General features: G+C 38.5%; 1 protein-coding gene across 2 annotated transcripts; it reads right to left on the bottom strand.

Annotated features, from left to right (window-relative positions):
- Positions 1-1509: 1509 nt before the first annotated feature.
- Positions 1510-15051, bottom strand: RPP40 (ribonuclease P/MRP subunit p40). Of its 2 annotated transcripts, XM_067290811.1 has the most exons (8): positions 14821-15051; positions 12675-12819; positions 11171-11239; positions 9594-9689; positions 8308-8433; positions 3807-4005; positions 3359-3493; positions 1510-1890 (listed from the first exon to the last, which is right to left on the bottom strand). In XM_067290811.1, exons 1-8 carry the CDS (start codon positions 14950-14952, stop codon positions 1692-1694), a joined length of 1101 nt encoding a protein of 366 aa, XP_067146912.1. In that variant the 5' UTR covers positions 14953-15051; the 3' UTR covers positions 1510-1691. The 2 variants fall into 2 exon arrangements, with proteins under 2 accessions (XP_067146912.1, XP_067146913.1); XM_067290812.1 differs by lacking the exon at positions 3359-3493.
- Positions 15052-18786: the final 3735 nt, after the last annotated feature.

Consider the following 18786-nt stretch of genomic DNA (forward strand, 5'->3'; position numbering starts at 1 on the left):
ATTTTAACTTTATATTATTACTTTCGCTGCAGGTTTAACTTCCAGGAAAGCCCAAGATTTTAATAGGCTTCCTGATTAAGAGGAAAAAGGAAAACACTTCTGCTTACTAAAACCTCTTTTGTGAAAGTTGAAATGTGGCATAATCTCTCAGTACTTCCAAAAGCAGACTTTAGCCAGCAACTGAAGCAATTTGCACTGATGCATAGTAATGAAATATACAGTAATGTCTGAGCTAGCCATGTTAAATATTTACTAGTCGAGTGTTAAGCCAAAAATTTTCCCTGATTCTTTTCCTCTGTTGAATTTGTGATCTTGTGTGTGAGTGCATATCTGTATGTGTGACAATATGGCACTTCTACTCCTAGTAACTCACTAGAAACACATCATGGTGCAGTTTAAAAAACATGGGTTTGAAAAACAATGTAATTATTTAGAAAATTGTTTGCTGGTTTGTCAGTTGTGTGTTTGTGAAACATATAAGAGAACTCGAGCAAAAGGGATTATGTTTACTGGAGGTACATGACAACCACGAAATACCATCCAGTAAATCATCGAGGATGATTCTCCTCACTCAACAGAAGCAATAAATAAATAAATAAATAAATAACTTCTTCCAGTGGGCTCTCTCCGTTTCTGTGCTGCTTATTCTCATGGGAGATCTTAATGTTTCCTCTACAACTATGCCCTAACTTCTCCTACCTATCTCTCCACCTACCAATTGAACAGCTTCTACTGTAGTACTGCATCGGTACTTTAATGATACATACCCTCTCAATAAAAATAGCTCCTTGGATCTCAACAGAAGTTAAACTGATTTCTTGAGAACTGCCTATGCCCTTAGGATGACTGCATATCTCTTTAAAGAAAGCTGTTTCACTTCAACTGCACTGCTTGAGGGTAGGTCCATCATGTTCTTCCCAAAATGTGAGCATGTCTCCAATAACTGATGAAGTCTTAGCTCCATGAGTTGCCCTGCAAGCAAGAATCACAAGCTGCTTTTAAAAGTAGAGATTTGGGGTGTATGTGTGTGTGGGAAGGGTGTTGATTAAAAAGTGAGGAGGACCCCTTTGTATCACTGCTAAAAATCAATTTCTTCTTTATGGTAATAGTGATCTATAAAAACAAAGCAGGTCTGTCATCTTTGCTTTTTCCATGTTCAAGAGGTGCTCCGCCCACTCTTACATACCTCCTCCTCACCTCCCCTCTCCTCCTTTCCCCTCCCAAACATCTCACTTTTTCTTTTCTTTTTTAAAACCAGCAGCTAGGCTGAAATGTCTTAAACATGACTTTGAAGTTTTTATGGATCTTTAAAGCATGAAAACATTACGTTGCAAAATGAGCTTTTCTCCCAAGTATTTTAGCTAACAATCTGGAAACATAACTTTCAAATTCTAAAATGACACCTGAATAAAAAGAAACACCACCTATGGTCAATTCCTGAGAACTTAAACTCACAAAAAATCTTCTTAAAGCTAAAATTGTGGTCTTTCAGAAGGCATTGTATGACCATTAAGGAACAAAAATCCATTTATTTCATTGCAGGTCACCTTTAAGGAGCTATAAATAATGGAAAAAAACATACATCCTCTTAGTACTTAACTTATTATCCAATTATTTTTATAAAAAGTATCTTATTAGGTTTCTATACAATAACATGGAATTATTAGAATGTTTTTTCTGTAGACAGAGCTTCATGGAGGACAATCATCATTCGTTCCTACAGCCATCTGAAGCCAGTAGTCCAGGTTTCTAAAAACAACAAAGTTGTACAAGTTTTCTCCTCCCTTGTGAAAACCATGTTCACTTTCTCTCCAGGAAACAGGGCTGTCTGCAAAGCCATGCACAGTTAAGGTCAGCCAATGTGCCAGTTTTGGTTCATCAAAATAGCAGCTGCAAGACAGAAAACAAGTTAACAACTATAACAGGATAAAGAGTATGTTCAAGTGTACAACAAAGTAGAAAATCAAAGACACAGGCACTTAGTGAAAATTTTTAATTAAAGGAGTTAAAAAATGATTTAAGCTGTGGAGGATGCCTACTAAAGCCATTACATACTTTTTCTTTTTGGCCAGTAAAGCATCTATAACTTCAAATTGCATTATTTTAAAAGATACAACTGAAAAGTCCAAAGGGACACTCTTGTTCAGCTGATGCTCCAGGATTAATACAGAGTAAGAAGGAAGTGTAAAGTTAGAGTACTAATTGGACTATCTATTTTAAAGAATTTTAAAGTGCTTTAGTACATAATAAATAAATTCAAAAGAAAATATTCTACCAGAAGATATTAGGAAACGAAATGTGACTGACTCTTTAGTATTTCTACCATACTTTTTGACAGGTAGAACTGCAAGTTGTAACTTAGAAATAAAGTGTAAACTAGCTGTTCTGAATTTCCTAAGACATTCTTTCATCTTTCAGAAAATAAGCATTTACTGAGAGCAGTCACTATCAGGGCAAAAAAGACATAGAAGACAAACACTTTTACTACCAGAAAGGAAACGGATTAAAAAATAATCAAAACCAGACATTGTCCACTGGTCTTAAGCAAACACTAAAAGCCAAGGATATCTGTGTTCTAACCCTAGTCTAAAGAGGCTTTCAGCATGAGATTCAAAAATTGCTCAGAGGAGCAAGTGATATTGCAGATGAAGGAACAGCAATATTGTCATGTGTCAGTTCTGCAACCATTAGCCACCAGCCACTCCAAGAGTTTTCTTACACACAGAGCCAGGAGCTTCCAGAATTTGCTATCAGTGGCAGTAGCACTAACATACAACATAGGTAGATATCACGATGATCTACAATACACCAGTACCATGCAGTTTGATATTCAATTAGAACCACAGATACCCTGTTCATCACTATTCAATGCCCTGTTATACCACTTGACACAAAAAAAAAAAACATTTTAAGTTAATTTAACACAAAACCACAATAACCATGTGAAACGCTTTTTGGTACCATGAAGGATTCCAATCATACTGTTCACCAATAGTTAAAAGTGCTAAATCAAGTGTGTTTCAGGGTGCCTGACTTTCATAGACAATGGAAATATGAAAGATGTGTGAGCTCAGTGGAGCCACTGGTTCTTAGAAATTAAGATAAAAAGCAAAGTCAGTATTAGAACATAGGGCAGGCATTCTCAAATTTGAAGTATCCAAAATTATTTATTGCTTTTTATACCATTGCTAAGTTTCCTGCTTGTTTCCTAATTAAAAAGTGTCTTCATTTTGTGTATTTTTTTTGTTTCTCACCTCCAGCAGCACTACTGAAAACAAGTAGTTAAAAGCAATTCTGAGAAGTAAAAACTTTATATAAAGTATAAATGTTTTAATCATGTACCCCTGTCAACCCTTACCACAGTTTCTCCAGTAACTGAATTATCGCCTCAGGAATTATGAAACCTGTGATTGTGCACAAAAAAGCTTGTTCCACTATTGTGTTGGGCTGAGGACAGCAGTAGGTTGATAAAAAACTAAAAGATTTGTTGTCTCTGAAAAAAAAAAAAAAAAAAGTAGCTGAAATAAACATATTTTAGGTCTTCTACAGAAAATTTTCCTAATGCTATCTAGTACCAAACAAACAGTATCTGTGTATATCATCTAAATTAATACCCAAGCAATTCAGATGTCATAAGTATCTCCAAAACCACCGATATGTTATTCAAGACTATTAAACAAGCATGTAAGTGCTTCTTAGGCATCCCACTTACAGAAACATGCCTTTTCTTACATTAAAAAAAAAAAAAAAAAAATTGTGGCCTTCCTTACTTAAAATATTAAGATCAAACAAGTTCAGGTACTTACAAGCTAACTTGATTCAAGACAGCTCCCAACCATTCAAACAGTTCCTCTGTACTGCATGACTCTTCTGGCTTTCCTTGTAGTTCATTACTTTGTAACACTGGACACTGCAAGTCTCTTAACGTGCTGAATGTTATTTTTGGCTTCAGAGTCTGTATTTGGTTTTTGGGAAAGTATGACATCAATGTTGATCCCTCTGCACCTTAACAACACAACACCACAAAGAGCTGTTACAAAACTACAGAACAAAGGGAGCACTGGATACACGAAACCTTTATACGTGCATTTGTTAGGAAAATAGGGTGCAATGTTAAACTGCAAGTAAAACTGCTTACATGCTGTTATCTATCTTTTGCAAAAGCCGTAGAATTGTCATTTTCCTTATTTTCTTGGAAGTGAGAATTAGCTCAAGATCCAGCAACTTACCACAGCTCAGTAAAAGTCCTATTTAACTGGTATGTAAAGAAATAGATCTGTCAATAGAAAATTCAAGCATTTTAACTGGGCAAGTAAAAAAAATGAACTCATTAGAAACAGGAATTCAGAGTGTTCCTGAAAAAGAGCACATGAAAGGAAAACTATTTGCCTGTTAACTTCTCCCCAAGAAGAGTGGTCTGCCTATGCACACCTATTGTGATCATACCTATGCCTAAATAACTTTTGTCTTAGCAGTATCCATACATACATTCCCCGCCCACTCAAGCCCAGGTGCTTGTTGCTGTAAAAGGGTGATGTATGCCTCATATCATCAGGTCAGCAAGAGGGACAGGAATATGCATCAAAGACGTATGTGGAGATAATGTATCTAAGACCAGCTAGAGAGAAGTAAGTTCGAATGAACTCAAGCCATATTCTCCCTGCAAAGCACTGAATACCTGGAGAGATCCCAGGATCACTAGTTCAGCAAGAACTGCCTTCTAGAGACACATGACATCTAGAAGCATGAGCAATCCTGATGGAGAAGAATTGGCAGCCCAGCAGATCTCAGGAATACTTTGCAAAAAGTTCCTAGTGTCACTGAATTTCTCCTGCAACATGCCTTCACAACCACAGGATGTTTCCCTTTTCATTGTCCTAAAAGACACTCAGAGTCTGCTATCTAGCAGGTCAAGTTAGTGGATCTTTTAGTTCTCTCAGCTGAGGACAAGAACATATAAGAATCATTCTGAGACATCTTATCCCATCACCTAAAGACTGCATACTTGATATTCCAGGTGTGACAGGAAACTTCAATTTAGGAAGGAATACTGGAAAAATTCTGGTTTTACATTAAATCCAGAAATCACCTTCAGATAAGGCATATTTGGAAGGTAATATTATCTCAGAAAAATACCCAAACTAGTCATCAAGACTAGAAGCTCTCCTACCCACCACACTGAAGTGTCTGCCAACCCAGGACCCTGTTTTCCCTGAATAGCAGGAAAGGAAACAGGTGATTACGAGTTGGAGAACAGATTTACCAGTGACATCAAGATGAATTCAAGGGTTCACGGAGGGAGCAGAACTTTGAAGGGAGAAAGAAGAAGGGGCGGGGGAGAAATCAATAAACTAAATCAGCAACCTCACTTCAGTATAAACTAAATCAGCAACTTCACTTCAGTATAAACTAAATCAGCAACTTCACTTCAGTATAGAGGACAGAAGAAAGTGGGACAACCTCAAACACGGTACGGATATAGTAGTTAGATGCACCATGACAGATCTGTGGGAAAGGTCAAGTCTCTTCTACCTCTATTAAGTAATCCAAAATGGCACATAAAATCAGATCAAGGATGGGACAAAACAACCTAGCTATATGCACAGTCAGAAGAAATCTGGTCCACTTGCCTGTATAATGCTAAAACTATAAAGACCTAATCTACACTTGGAAGCAAACACCTTGCAAATTAAGAGATATTAACCAAATGTCTTTTTGAAGCAGTAAAGTAACTGATGTAAAATAGATTCTCCTGGATTTGATACTCCAGATAAAGTATTACATTTTCTTAAAGTGACAACAGCTCACTACCAAGGAATAGCTCCTTACTCATGAGAAGCCTGAAGTCCAGAAAAGCATTCAAATTACCATTGTAAAGGCAAGTATGAACAAATGAAATTCAAGAACAGGATAGAAAAACTGTAGGATACAATATCCAGGGCCCACTACCAAAAGTTATGAACTATCTAAATTCCATCAGCCATACCTATCCTCCAATGGACAATCATTTGGGGGAACAGAAAAAGAAGGGCTAAGCTGACCCTTTCAGTGGTCCTTCAGAAAAGGCTGTTGAAGTGCAGAAGGGTGCAGGGACAAAGAGAGGCAGCTACTGAACTCTTGGTAATTTATTTTGTGTTTTGAAGTCTGAAAAATCCTAGAACAAGTGATCCTCCTTCAGACTGTGCTTCCTGTAGGCATTTGTTATACTAACAGGCTCATAGGATGTATAGTATCTCTCCAGAATTCTTAGTCAAATGTAAAAATTTATACATAAACTACAAATCTCCATTCCAAATGGGAGCCTCAGCTATAGTTGTAACTTCAGGAAATCCCAAAGGCTACAGCCAAGACTTCAACACAACAATTCCTCTAGCTATGGCATAGCTTCCCTTGTCAACAATAACCAGGCACATTGTCAAAGTTTTCTTGGAGGCCAGTGACTTTCAGCCAATAAACATTTAAAATTGTCATAGAAATTACAGCAAAAAGAAAAGAAAAGAAAAATATTGTTTTCAATCTGTCATTAGGGACATGAGACATTTCATGTTCCCCTTTTCTGTTCCTCTCAGTGCCAGAACCACAAAGCGAAAAAAAAAAAGGGTATGAAAACAGAAAACCTTGCTTTTGGAAAAAGGCACTGAATGTTTATAGGTCTGCAGAAGAGCTGGCCATATCAAAAAACAGTGGTTATCAGCATGAAGACTGCAAGTAGAACATTCATGGAGGACAAGAATTCTCTGGAGAAAATATAGCCCTCCCTTCCAGCAAAATCTACAGAATGCCTCATATCTGTTAATAAAATCTGTAAAGATTTTATTTTCGGCAGTAGTAAGGAACTAAGAGTCTTTCTTATGTTATGAGCACTAGATTCCTGAACAAAAAAAGCACTCAGATTTAACTCCATATTCTGGAGATGATTGAACTGCAGTTTTTTGGACAGTAAAAAACAGAAGAAAAGGAATGCTATTCTTCCTGAATACTGCTACACTGGCAGCAACAAACATAAGAAGCATACCAGCCCTAGAAGCATTTTGCTCTCTGCCCAGGGTCATAAATCTAAGTAAGCTGAGCCTTTGGATCTCTGCTACCTTAGTTGAATTTATGTCACCATTTATGGTAGCAAGAGTCTTTACCCTTTTACCCTTTCCTGAAGAGGAAGACAAGAGTGGGAAATGTAAGCCTTTAAAATTCTTCTGTATCACACACAGGGAAGAATCGTTGTCATACGATTAGTACTTAAAAAGGGCGGGGGGAACATGAAGGACTTGAATGAAACACGGGACAGTACTAAAGGAGTCCGTAGGCGTTTTTAATTTCTCAAATCAGTAACTCTCTCTCAGACTTGGTCTTGAAGAGTCAGAAAACAGTAAGAATATAAAGAGTAGAAGGGGAAGCATACTTAGGGACCTCTCAAACATCCCTTTTCACTACAGTAGAGGCTTCTTAGTGGGTCCAAGACTCAAAGCAGAACCACACTAAAAGCTACACAGCTCTGATGAACAAATACACATTTTTCTGTAGCAGAGACTCTTGCAGTTTCTGTCAATGTTATGCAAATGCTATATATTCCTCAATACAGCCTGTTCTGAGGTAATACAAGCAACTGACAACTTTGGAAAATGATCTTCAGAAGAAAAGCAATACGTAAATTCAGCAAAAAAATCAATGTCATCAGAAAACAGCACATACATGAACACTAGAAGAAAGATGATTTGAAATGATACAATTTCTTATAACAAGAAACACTCACTCTGCTCCAATCTCAACCAAGTGCTTGAGAATAAAATTTAAAAATAGGGGATATTGTTTGCATCAGTATACACAGCACCTGACAGAAACAGGGACTCTGTACATGTCCTACAGCTGCTGCTGAAGCATGAAGTTCTCCATCTCAAATACTTTGGCAACACTAAACCAAATATGTACCACATATGTATTAATAAAGCATAAAAAAAATGTACATTAATAATAATTATATATGCCACAGATTTATAAAGAAGAAGCAGTGCTTTCAAAGGGGCAAAATTAGGCCAGCAAGCCTGTCCTACAGGAAAGACAGGGAAAACAAACAACTAATATAACTCCCATGAATCACTACTGACTTCCTGAACTGAAACTGCTATATAGGAAGTTACACACACACAAAACAAAACAAAAAAAAGCCAAAAGCTCACCCGAACAAACTTTAATCTAATTTTTCCCTTCACTAAAAACATGTTTCGACAATCACTAGAAAAGAACAGTAAACTAGAAAAATTTAGATTTCAGGGTCAGTTACATTTTGGATTTCCTTTTAGTTCTTATTACCTGTATTACACCAAGCCAGTAGGAAGTCAAATTCTAAAGGTTTCTTTTCTTTCAAGGCCCAAAGCACCCTCTTATGTTTCTTACTATCAGGATGAAAGCTGGGATCCATCAAGTCGATAGTTATAACTGCAAAATAAACAAAAGCAAGTTTTACTCAATGGAACTCAATTTTAATATTAAATGCCATAAGAATTAAACAAATGTAAAGAAACCAGAAAAAATTAAACCTCCTTTTGACACGTACAGCATTTTTACAAAGTATTTAATCAAGCAGATACTACTGCCCATTTTGCAAATGAACATTTGCCTCCTGCCATCCTTACTTTAATACATTTTGAAAACTGCTTTCTAGTGACAGCAGGGACAGATTCCTTTTGTAAAGGCAGTGACGGAAGTCACAGAAGAGTAGCTTTAAAAATATCTTAGTAACTAGGTAAGCTATTAGCACTAAAAAAGCTAAAACTTCTAACACCAAAAGCCACATGTATGGCTACAACACTTTTTCAACAGTTTCTCGATATCAATTGGTCCCAGACTAAAAGTTGCATTTATTTTTAAGATGGAAATTGCATCATACATTTTATTTGACAAATTGAATGGTAAAACGATATCCTGTTATGCCAAAATTATTTTTGTACATAACAAGTTTCCTCTTCAAAATATAATCTACTGTTACTTCTGGAGTAGTGCAGGTTCTCGTCTGTTTTGAGATGGCAAGGTGGTTTTTTTTAATTATTACTTAAAAAAAAAAAAAAGTCACACTCAGTATGTCTTCTCTGCATCTGTTAAAAAAATTACTTTTTTTCCCAGTACATAGTATATCAAAGCTACCATTTTAAATGTCAAATGTAGTAGAATTCTCCCTCTCAAAAAAGGAATCTTGGATAAGGTTCTTTGCTGACTTTTTGTGGAGTGTGCAAGTTATAAGCTTTGCCTTAATTAGGTTAGTATTTTCTGATTAAAACCAGAAGGCATATATACTGCACCCAGGATACAAGAATTCTTGACTCCTGCATCACTCCAGTATAAACAATACTTCTTGAAAAATGCAAAAATTAAAAGTTTTATAACGCTACCCATAAGATCACACTTGTTGCCTTACAGCTGCTTTATTATTTCAAAAATTAATGTTTCTCATCATGTGGTCCTTGTATGTACATCTGGAAAAATACCACCTAGACAATAATCAATTTTAAGAAAAGTTTAAGTATGGCTGGTTTGACATCCTAATAAGGTACTTCACAGACAGATCTGAAATAAGTGCTGTTAACATAAACAGTACTTACTATATCTCATTACTTTTTTGCCAGAATACTGAGAAGGGCGACCTTGAAGTCCAAGTTCTTCATAAGTATCCTTATCCACTGATAGAATTAGTTTTCCTATACACAAAACAAGCCTTAATGTAAAGCTCCCTTTCAAGTCTTCTGAGAACCTTATACTTTATGCAATGTTATGCATTTGGATCACTAGGTATTACCAATGTAATCCAGAGTCCTTTAGTTCCAGTTAAATGGATTACCAGATTAACCCTTAAAAATGCCAAAAGTCAATTATTCTTTGTTATCAAACATGTCTTACGAACCAGAATAAGTGTAATATTATTCCTGAAATACACACAGCTACCATTCTTAACTGTTCTACCTTATTTATATTACCCCAGTGCTTCTTCTGCTTGTCCCCTAGCATTTGCTATATCATTTGTTGAACACTGGATTACACTAGGGCCTGATTTTGTAAATATTCATGCATACACTGCTGCACAACTAAACATAAAAGAGTAGTTCCACCAACCCCAATGGGACTGCTCACATGAGTGAAGATAAGAATTTGCTTATCATTCTAGAGCATATCTGCTTATCACTAATTCCACTTCCAGGTTCATGAACCTAAATCTGGCAACTGCCACTCTGTACAGAACTTCCACACAGCTCTCCACCATGGTCTTTTGAATACAAGTAATGGTATAATACATAATATAAACAAATAAAGCTGTTGCTACAAATTTGAGAAGGTGGCATCACCAGGAATTCTAACTTTGGCTTGCATTAAGCGTGTATATCTTGTAATAATTAAATCATACAAACTCAATCACTACTAAGTTTCCATTCTGCTAGGCCTATGCAAATACAGTACACAAAGGACTTCCTGCTCTGAAGAATCTGAATTTCACAGAATCACAGGTTGGAAGGGACCTCTGGAGATCATCCAAGTCCAACCAATTTACTGATGACCTGATTAGCACCTCTTACTTTTTAAGATTTTAGGCTAGAGGGCTGATGAACCAATTTGTGTCTCTATTATATTTGATAAAGAAGATATAGTAGAAACCTCAAAATAGCTCCACTATTTTCTTTGCATGAAAAATCTCACCTGAAAAGTAATCAGAGAATCACAGAATATTTTGTTGTACAACTCTGATGAAAATACAACAGAGTATTTTAATACATTACATATTTCTCAAATAGTGAACACTGAGTAGTTAACAAGAGCTCCTAAACAGTGCTGATACTATTTAAAGATGTGCTTTTCCTTTGTACAAATTCTGTCTTTAAGATCAGTAGGAAATAAGTAGTTGAAACAGAGTTGGAACAAAAATATTCCTCTGTAGCATTTGCAATGACAGCTGAAGCACTGACAATCTGACTCTATACATGAAACTGATTTTCACTTACCTTTCTATGAAATAAAATAATTTAACAGCATGAATCAAGCAATAAATTAAAATGAAATATTTAATACAAGCATATTTTAATAAAGTATAGTAGGTACTATATTTTCCAGTTTACATCATTCCAAATGGAAAAAACAAAGACTATAATCAATATATACATGTTATGAAGAGAAAAAAAAAAAATCATACCAGTTGGTAGCAGAGCTGCAGTATTATCTTGATCAATTTTTGTGTTATAGGTAAGTGCATGGCATGAACCTTTAATAGTGAAACAGAAAGCCGTGAGATTACAGTCTCAAGAGAAAGATATGACAACATGAGAGACTCACCTCAAGATAGCAGAGCCTGCCAAATACCATTTGAATCATTCTTAACCCTTGTGTTTTAATCAACTAACTTTCTTCTGCCTTCTCAAACAAAAAGGCATTTTGTTATTATCTTTACAAATCTTATATTGGCACTACTTTAAAGGACCTGTAACACAGATAACATGAACAATAATGCCCAAACACAAACACTATTTCCACCTTTGACCTTTCCCATTCTGTAAATGGAAAAAAAAAGTTTTTTCCAAATACTTTTCAGCTATCAGTTCACCTAAAAATAAGGTGGAATATGCTCATATTACTCAATATATTTTGTAGTAGTATTTACCACAACCAATTTCTTTTTCTAGAAATCAGGAGTCAGATCCTGTAAACTTGGCATACAAATGGCATTCTGCTTCTATAAAACTAGTGGGCATAAGACCTATTAATGAGACTAGAGAAAATAGGAAACATAGTCCTAATGTATCCCTTATTTTCCTGTTTCTCCCATATGTTCTCTTATCTCCTCTCTTTTCCCTTTAAAGGCTTTTTCCCTCTGTCAGTCATCTGAAGGGAACAACGTTTATCTTGAGCTAAATGAGTGGGCCCTAGCAGATGAAAACAGTGTGCTGTGAATATGCAATAAAAGCAAGTTGGCTGGGCAAAGGCTGCATCTTTCCTCACATCCACTTTGCTCTTACTGTTCAAGGATGACCCACTACAACTCCACTAGCAGAAAAAGCAAGGCTATTTTTTCTCTTTCAAAGGAAGCCCAGGCTTTGCCAGGTGTGGAACACAGCTCTGAGCTGAATTATGAGGAATCAGAAGCGGAGAAGGGAGCTGATTTCTGCAGGAATCTACATAAAGATGAGAGGTAGAAGGTAAATAATTGAGAGGATACATAGAAACACTTTTGACAGCTGGCTTGCAGAATTAAGATGTGACAGGGAGAAATGAAGAGGTTAGGCTACACAAGGTTAGTGCTGACTTTATGGGAACTAGAGAGGCAATATTTTTCAGTAGGAATGCAATAAATTATAATATTAATTAGAGAGAGAACTGTGGGTCTGAAAGCTAGTTTTTAGGGAATACAGAATATGCATGACAGGGAAACTGCAGAAGAGGGATCTCAAGCTACTTTCAAAAAAAAAGGGGGGGGGGGGGAAATGGGTGGAACAATCATAGAAGGACCCGTCAGGTGTAAATAAATGCTCACACACCACAAAGCAGAAAAAAACAGATAAAGAAATGCATACAGAATTTTGTTAGTACTACTTCTTCCCTTCCTTTAAAATACTTTTCAGAATATATAATTACTGAATTTTACTGTGTCATCAAGAATATACAATAATACTGTATTTATCACATTCTGATTACCTCCTTACCTTTCTTCACAAAAGTATCAATGAATTCATGAGTGACCAATTCATGAAGTGATAAATTCCTCAGCAGATAGTACTCTCCAACATCTGCAATCGTACTTTTCAGCACTTCAGGTAGTGTGCCACATTCAGGGATCAAAAAGGACACCTATCAGGAACACATTTGTAATGTTAATCATGTTCTAAAAATTGTTCTGGGGGAAAACAGAAAAATATAAATGAAAATCTTTTTGAAGAGATCAATATGTTACATCAAAACGAGATTTAAAAATATTTTTACCTTCAAAATTTAACAATTTGGACAAAGTCTCCATGTACAGCAATAAATTATTCAAGTCTTGTATTTTATATGATATATAATAGCATTTGAGGTGTTAAGTAACAAGATAATTTTACACAGCATGACTTGACAAAAGATCTTGTTTCAAGTCATGATAAAGTTAACTTGGACTATTTCCTTAAGCCCTTTTTGCAAGATGCAGTTATAACTAAGAATGTATGCTAGGCATTTATGTAATCTCCATTAAAAAGCAAAGAATCAAAGTAGAATTTAAACTTCTTTTTGAATAAATACATTCTACTCTAAAATATTTTGGAGGTCAGCAGGGTGAAGACACCACAAGACAAAACCTGAAGATGGTCTTATGAGTGCCAAAATAGTCATAAAAACTGTAAAGTCTTTTTCCTTTTTAAAGGACACATTAAGGCTAAGATTTCAGTAACAGGTTGCTAATTTAAATTAGGAAACTAATTCTCAAAAGGGATGAGCACCTAGCTGTTCTTACTAAATTCAGCACTCAGTCTTTCAGTCCAATTGCCTACCACTAATATCCATTTACTCTGTTTAAAACCTTTGCTGTAAGTGTTTCACTGATCAAGAGAATTTCTAAGTCCAGAAGTCCAGGGCGAACAAGCTTATTGCCTGGACAGGTACCAAGCTTCCCAACAACCATGCACTAGCAGGGGAAAGGTCCCCCTTATCCCCCAAAACACACACCAAGAAAAAAAGTTTTTCTCAAACAAAATAGTTCTCAGAGAATAAGTACACATCTCCTTTGGCACACACATACAAGAGAAGTAACGACTGACAAACTAGCTGCTTACCGCACAGTAGAAACCTTCCCAGTTAGCTACTAAAAAAATTCCTTAGGCGAAGACATAGACAGGATCTGACCGAAACTTGCAACAGTCTAAGATAGCAGTAAGCAGACAAACACCGGACACAGCAACATTAAGTTGTCTAAAACAAGGAAGCAGTTGTTGATAACAATACTACATAATACTTTGGGAGAAGCAGAGAAAACATGAGAGAAAGGACTTTCAGGGTACACCTGAGGCCAGGCTTCAGTTGAAATGTGATAGCCCTCACTGCTTTGACTAGTCATTTGGGGGTACAGTCACTCACATTACTTTCTCAGGGCACTAGCACCACAGAACCTTGTCATCTCTTCTACCAGTTCACCCCTCATATATTCTGGTTGCGTTGGCACGATCTTTCACTCTCTGAGGCGCTACATGCTGTGCCAGACCACCAAGCCAACATGGCCTAAAAAGTACTTTTTTTTCTTTCTCCTTTTTTCCCTAAAGACATGTGCAGGTTACCTCTGACAAGGATGGGAAATCTTGCTCTGCAAGGGGTGGCAGATTTGTCACTTGGACCAGTCCACAACAAAACAAAACAGCCTGGCAAAACAGCTTTAGCACAAGACTAAATACCAGCTCCTTGAACTTCTGACTCACAGAACCAACCCCAACCATGAGCACTTTGTTCAGGCTAAGGCTCGTTTTGGTTTCACCGGGGGAGGCGGGGGTGCGGGGTCTGTTTCAGAAAAGGGAGGGATTTACAGCAGCTCAGTCTTTTTACCACAGGAAGATTATATCGATAAGCAGCCCCACACGGGCTGGCCGCGCTCTGCTCGAGGCCCGCTGTAAAAGAAGCCTGCTGGGCACCACGCGCCAGCGTGGCCATCCCACCAAGGGGTCCCTTCCCCGCGCCCCAGAGCCACCAACCGCCGACCAGCACGCTCGCGCGACGGTTAACACGGGCGGCGTCCGTTAACCCCACCCCCCGCCGCCGCCTCGTGCCAGCTCCGAGGCGACGACGACAGCAACCCCTCCCGCCGAGGGGGGGGGGGGATGCGTCACTCACGCGGCAGTTGTAGGCGTGGTCCCGCACGTGCGCCGCGTGGCGCGAGCGCGCGTGCCGTGCGTGGCTCTTCTCGCACACCAGCAGGTGCCGCGGCGCCTGGCGAAGCCGCCGCAGCGGGACCGACATCCTCATCCTCAGCGAGCTCCGCGCGCCGCGGGAAGGGCCGCCAATCGGGGAGCGGCCCCGGGCAACGTCACCCGCCTCTCGGAAGGGAAAGAGAACGCCGGTAGAGCGAGCGGGAAGGGAGGCGGGAGGAAGAGGAGCTGTGCCATGAGGTCACTTCCGCCTGCGCCGACAGCGCGGCTGGGGAGGTGCGCGCATGCGCTGTCGCGGAGCGCGGCGCAGTGGCCTGGCAGGTGTGGGGGGCCGTGGCCCGCCTCGCACAGGCAGGCGCGCAGGCACGAATGTGTGCGCGCTCTGTGGTTGTGGTGTTCACGGCTTCTGGAAAACCACAGCATGAGTCAGAGTGTAAAAACCACATGCTTTTGCTTTTCAAATAAAGGGATTTGTTCCAAAAATAGCTGCCCTGCGGTCTGGCTGTGCCGGAGGTGGGCTGTGGCCCAGGCTGCGAGCACCTTGCTGGGAGCATGAGTGGCGACTGACAAATGACTCCCCCGGCCCCCAAGCCCGGCAGCTCGCGGCAGCATGTAGAAATGCCCCTTTCGGTGCAGCGGGGCTTCCCCCGCTTCTCTGTCCTTCAGCAAGTACAGCAGCAATGCTGTGTCCCGTCTCCCACCTGTTCATTGCAAACACCTGCTGAGCGTGGTGGGCAGCTCCCCTCACCAGCGCTGTACCCCGCGGGGCGGCGGGAGGGCGACAGAGTCCCAGCGGTTGTGAGCGGACACCCCTGCAATTAGGAGGGGGTGTACTGTGGGTCCCTCAGGTGCATTTCCCGCTAAGGAATGTTTTTAGGAGACATGGACACTTGGAGGGAGGGTTAAGACCACTAGAAATATGTCATGGTATGCGCGATGGCGCTGGGCACCCTTCAAGATGTCAGACACGCTTCCATGTGAGCAACCTCTATTCTTCTACACTCAACAAACACAGGAAGTATGTAAACCCAAGAAGCTGCACAGGTATTTGAGCCCTGTGAGACAGGCCGTTATCAAAATGCTATCCAAGGCCATCAGGATCCCATGGAGATATACTGAATATCTGAATTCCTCCTGAAAAAATTGGGTCTGTTAGAACTCTGGGCATATTTGTAATGGCATCTGCAGTTTTACAAGATCATGAAAAAAGATCTTGTCTTCTTCTACAGTCTTCTGCTTTCTTTGGCTCACACTGAAGAGGATTACTCAGTTTAGCAAGCACTGTGTTTAAGTGCCTTGGGACTGGACCACTGCCTGCAATGCGTCCTCTCACAGATCATTCTCTGCATGGTGTATTTTGTATAAAGAATGTCCAAAAATTTCCTCTTCTCCGTTTATTTGAGTTATTCTCTTCTTGGTCCCCTAGTCCCCCTGGTCCCTTTGTGTTCCCTTATTTAGTTTTAAATGGTACCTAACAACTTTTTTGTTATTTGTTATGCTCTTTCTATGCACTGTACAAGGCTATATTTAAGTCTACTTAAAATATCTCTAAGATGTGTTCACTAAACACCCATCAGGCTAGTAATGCTGAACCTCAGTTTTTATACTAGTTTGACAGCAGTAGTTCCAGAGATCACAAGCTCAGTCTATGAAGATCTTGACCTGTCATTTCTAGATTTTATGTCTGATGTTAAAGCTCAGGAGTATGCGAGTTTGATTACTCAGCTTTTCTAGGTGATTGAATGTAAAAAGAAAAAGCTTGTTTTGGTTGCTAAATTGATTTTAAGGTATAGATTGTGGTAAGGTCATTTGGTTAACAGCTACAATGTTGCACAGATATGAATCATCAAATTCCTATGATTTTACTAATTCACCAGATACAAATTGCCATGGTTTCATATTCAAGCACCCATGTTTGTTACCTGATCAGTTATTGGCTATTGGACTGAGGTAAACAGATTGCATTTATGTGTTCTAGATATGCATTCCCCATTTGATGAATTTATATTGTGGCTCAAGCTGCCATGTTGTGTGTGTCTAGGCTCCAATTCTGGCAGCCACTACAGTTTCCTGGTGTTCTGTCAATGTTTAGATCTCTATAATGTTGCAGACTTAATAACTATGGAGAGGTAGCAGTGTGAAAAGGCTCGTCTTTGCAAGGTCTGTGTACAGAACCATACTTGCCTAATGGAAGGAAAGATGTTACTGAGAGGTTACTAGTTCAGTGCTTGTGGCTTGTTAGGCTGATTCAGACCCACTCATTTCTGGGTATGTGCTTCCCAATTTCTTGTTTACTAAAATATCATTAAGACACTGTTGCTCTGAACTCAGTGGCTGTATCCTTTGACTTGTGAGAGTAAAGTACACATCTTGAGGTTGCTGACTCAACATTTATAGAAAAGGTCTGAATTCTGCACTTACATTGCCTATACAAATTGGAATAATTGTATTATTATAAATCAGAAATGGCTTTTGCATATGTAATCATGGTAGCCTGCTGATTTAAAGCATGCAAAAATTAATGGGAAAAACACTACCTGACTGATGTCAGTTGTTACACCCAAAGGCTGAAACCTCTGTGAGCAGACAAGTATTACACTGTGATGATCAGAAGGCCTCTGTTCTACTAAAGGGGTGAAAAGTTCAAGTCTCTGATCAGTAAGCCCAGAGATCCAATGAGGAATTTATCCATGCTCAAGGCAGCCTGTGGAGCTGTTGGGTTGTGTGTGTTTTTTTTTTTTTTGGGTGAGCTTCTCTATGCTAATGTAATTTATACTTCCTGCTGGGAATAAAAATAAATAGGAAGAGAAATGTGAAAAAAAAATGCTGGGAAAGGGTTAACAGTCAAGATGCAGAGTTACATATTCAACATAGTATTTCAGGGATCTTGGCAAGAGTATAGTTCACTGCAGCTCAGTGGAGGATTGAAGGATTCACATCACTGTTCAGGCAGTTTGCTTCACCTATCAAGTAATCAAAATTAACCTGCCCTTTCTCTTATACGTTGTGTGTCCTGCTGTACAGTATGTGTGTTTTAGAGAACTCCCTGGAGACAGTGATCTACATTAAAAAAAAAAAAAAGGATTTATCAGTCCAGTAGTCCATGCGGTGGGCTACATATAGGTATGCAAATTGTTGGTAAATGCTGGTATTTTTATAACGATTATTACAGTTTTGTGAGTAATTATGTGTAAGGTTTCTGTATGTGGTTAAAAAAAAAAAGGACATTTCAAATTTTAAATAATTTGAGGACTCAGTCCCTGTAAAGCTATCACAATTTCCCTAGGGATTTCACACCAGAGACCGGGTAATACAGTTTTACAGCAATTCAGTTTCTGCATGCTTGAACAGAGTTACAGGCTGCAGTCAAGAGGAAAGAAATGCCTTGTGGCAACCCGTGGTAATAGCTTGGATTAAGGTAGGATTTCTAAAATATTTCCTGGAACTAGTAAAAATTTTATTCTGTTATTGTATAAAATGACTGAATTTGGAAAGAAAAGCCTGATCTTCACATTATAGAGAATATTTCTTGTTGCAAAAGCCAGGTACTTCTTTCATGTATTGTTTCACTATTGAAAAGCAATACTAACTTACTCATTCTGCTTGTTTTTCTGTGATTAAAAATTTTACATGATAAGATACCTACAGTTGTGTACAATCAAATCTTAAAAGCATTTGTCATATGCATTTTGAATTTGGTTTGTGTCTTTACACTGCATCCAGTTCTTTTTCTTTCCAGTCACTATTTTTTTCTTCTTAAATATTGATTGCAAAAGAAAAGGAAGTTGTCTAAATCTTTTAACCTTGGCCATTGTAATCAGTACTTTATAAAACAGAAGCAGATCTCTCTGATGCCTTGTTTACCTGAAATTAATAAAGTGTGTAAGATTCATTGTTAGATTATAATTTTGAGACTAACTGAAAAACAGCA

This window comes from Apteryx mantelli, chromosome 2 (genome assembly GCF_036417845.1).
Source record: "Apteryx mantelli isolate bAptMan1 chromosome 2, bAptMan1.hap1, whole genome shotgun sequence".
Taxonomy (NCBI): domain Eukaryota; kingdom Metazoa; phylum Chordata; class Aves; order Apterygiformes; family Apterygidae; genus Apteryx; species Apteryx mantelli.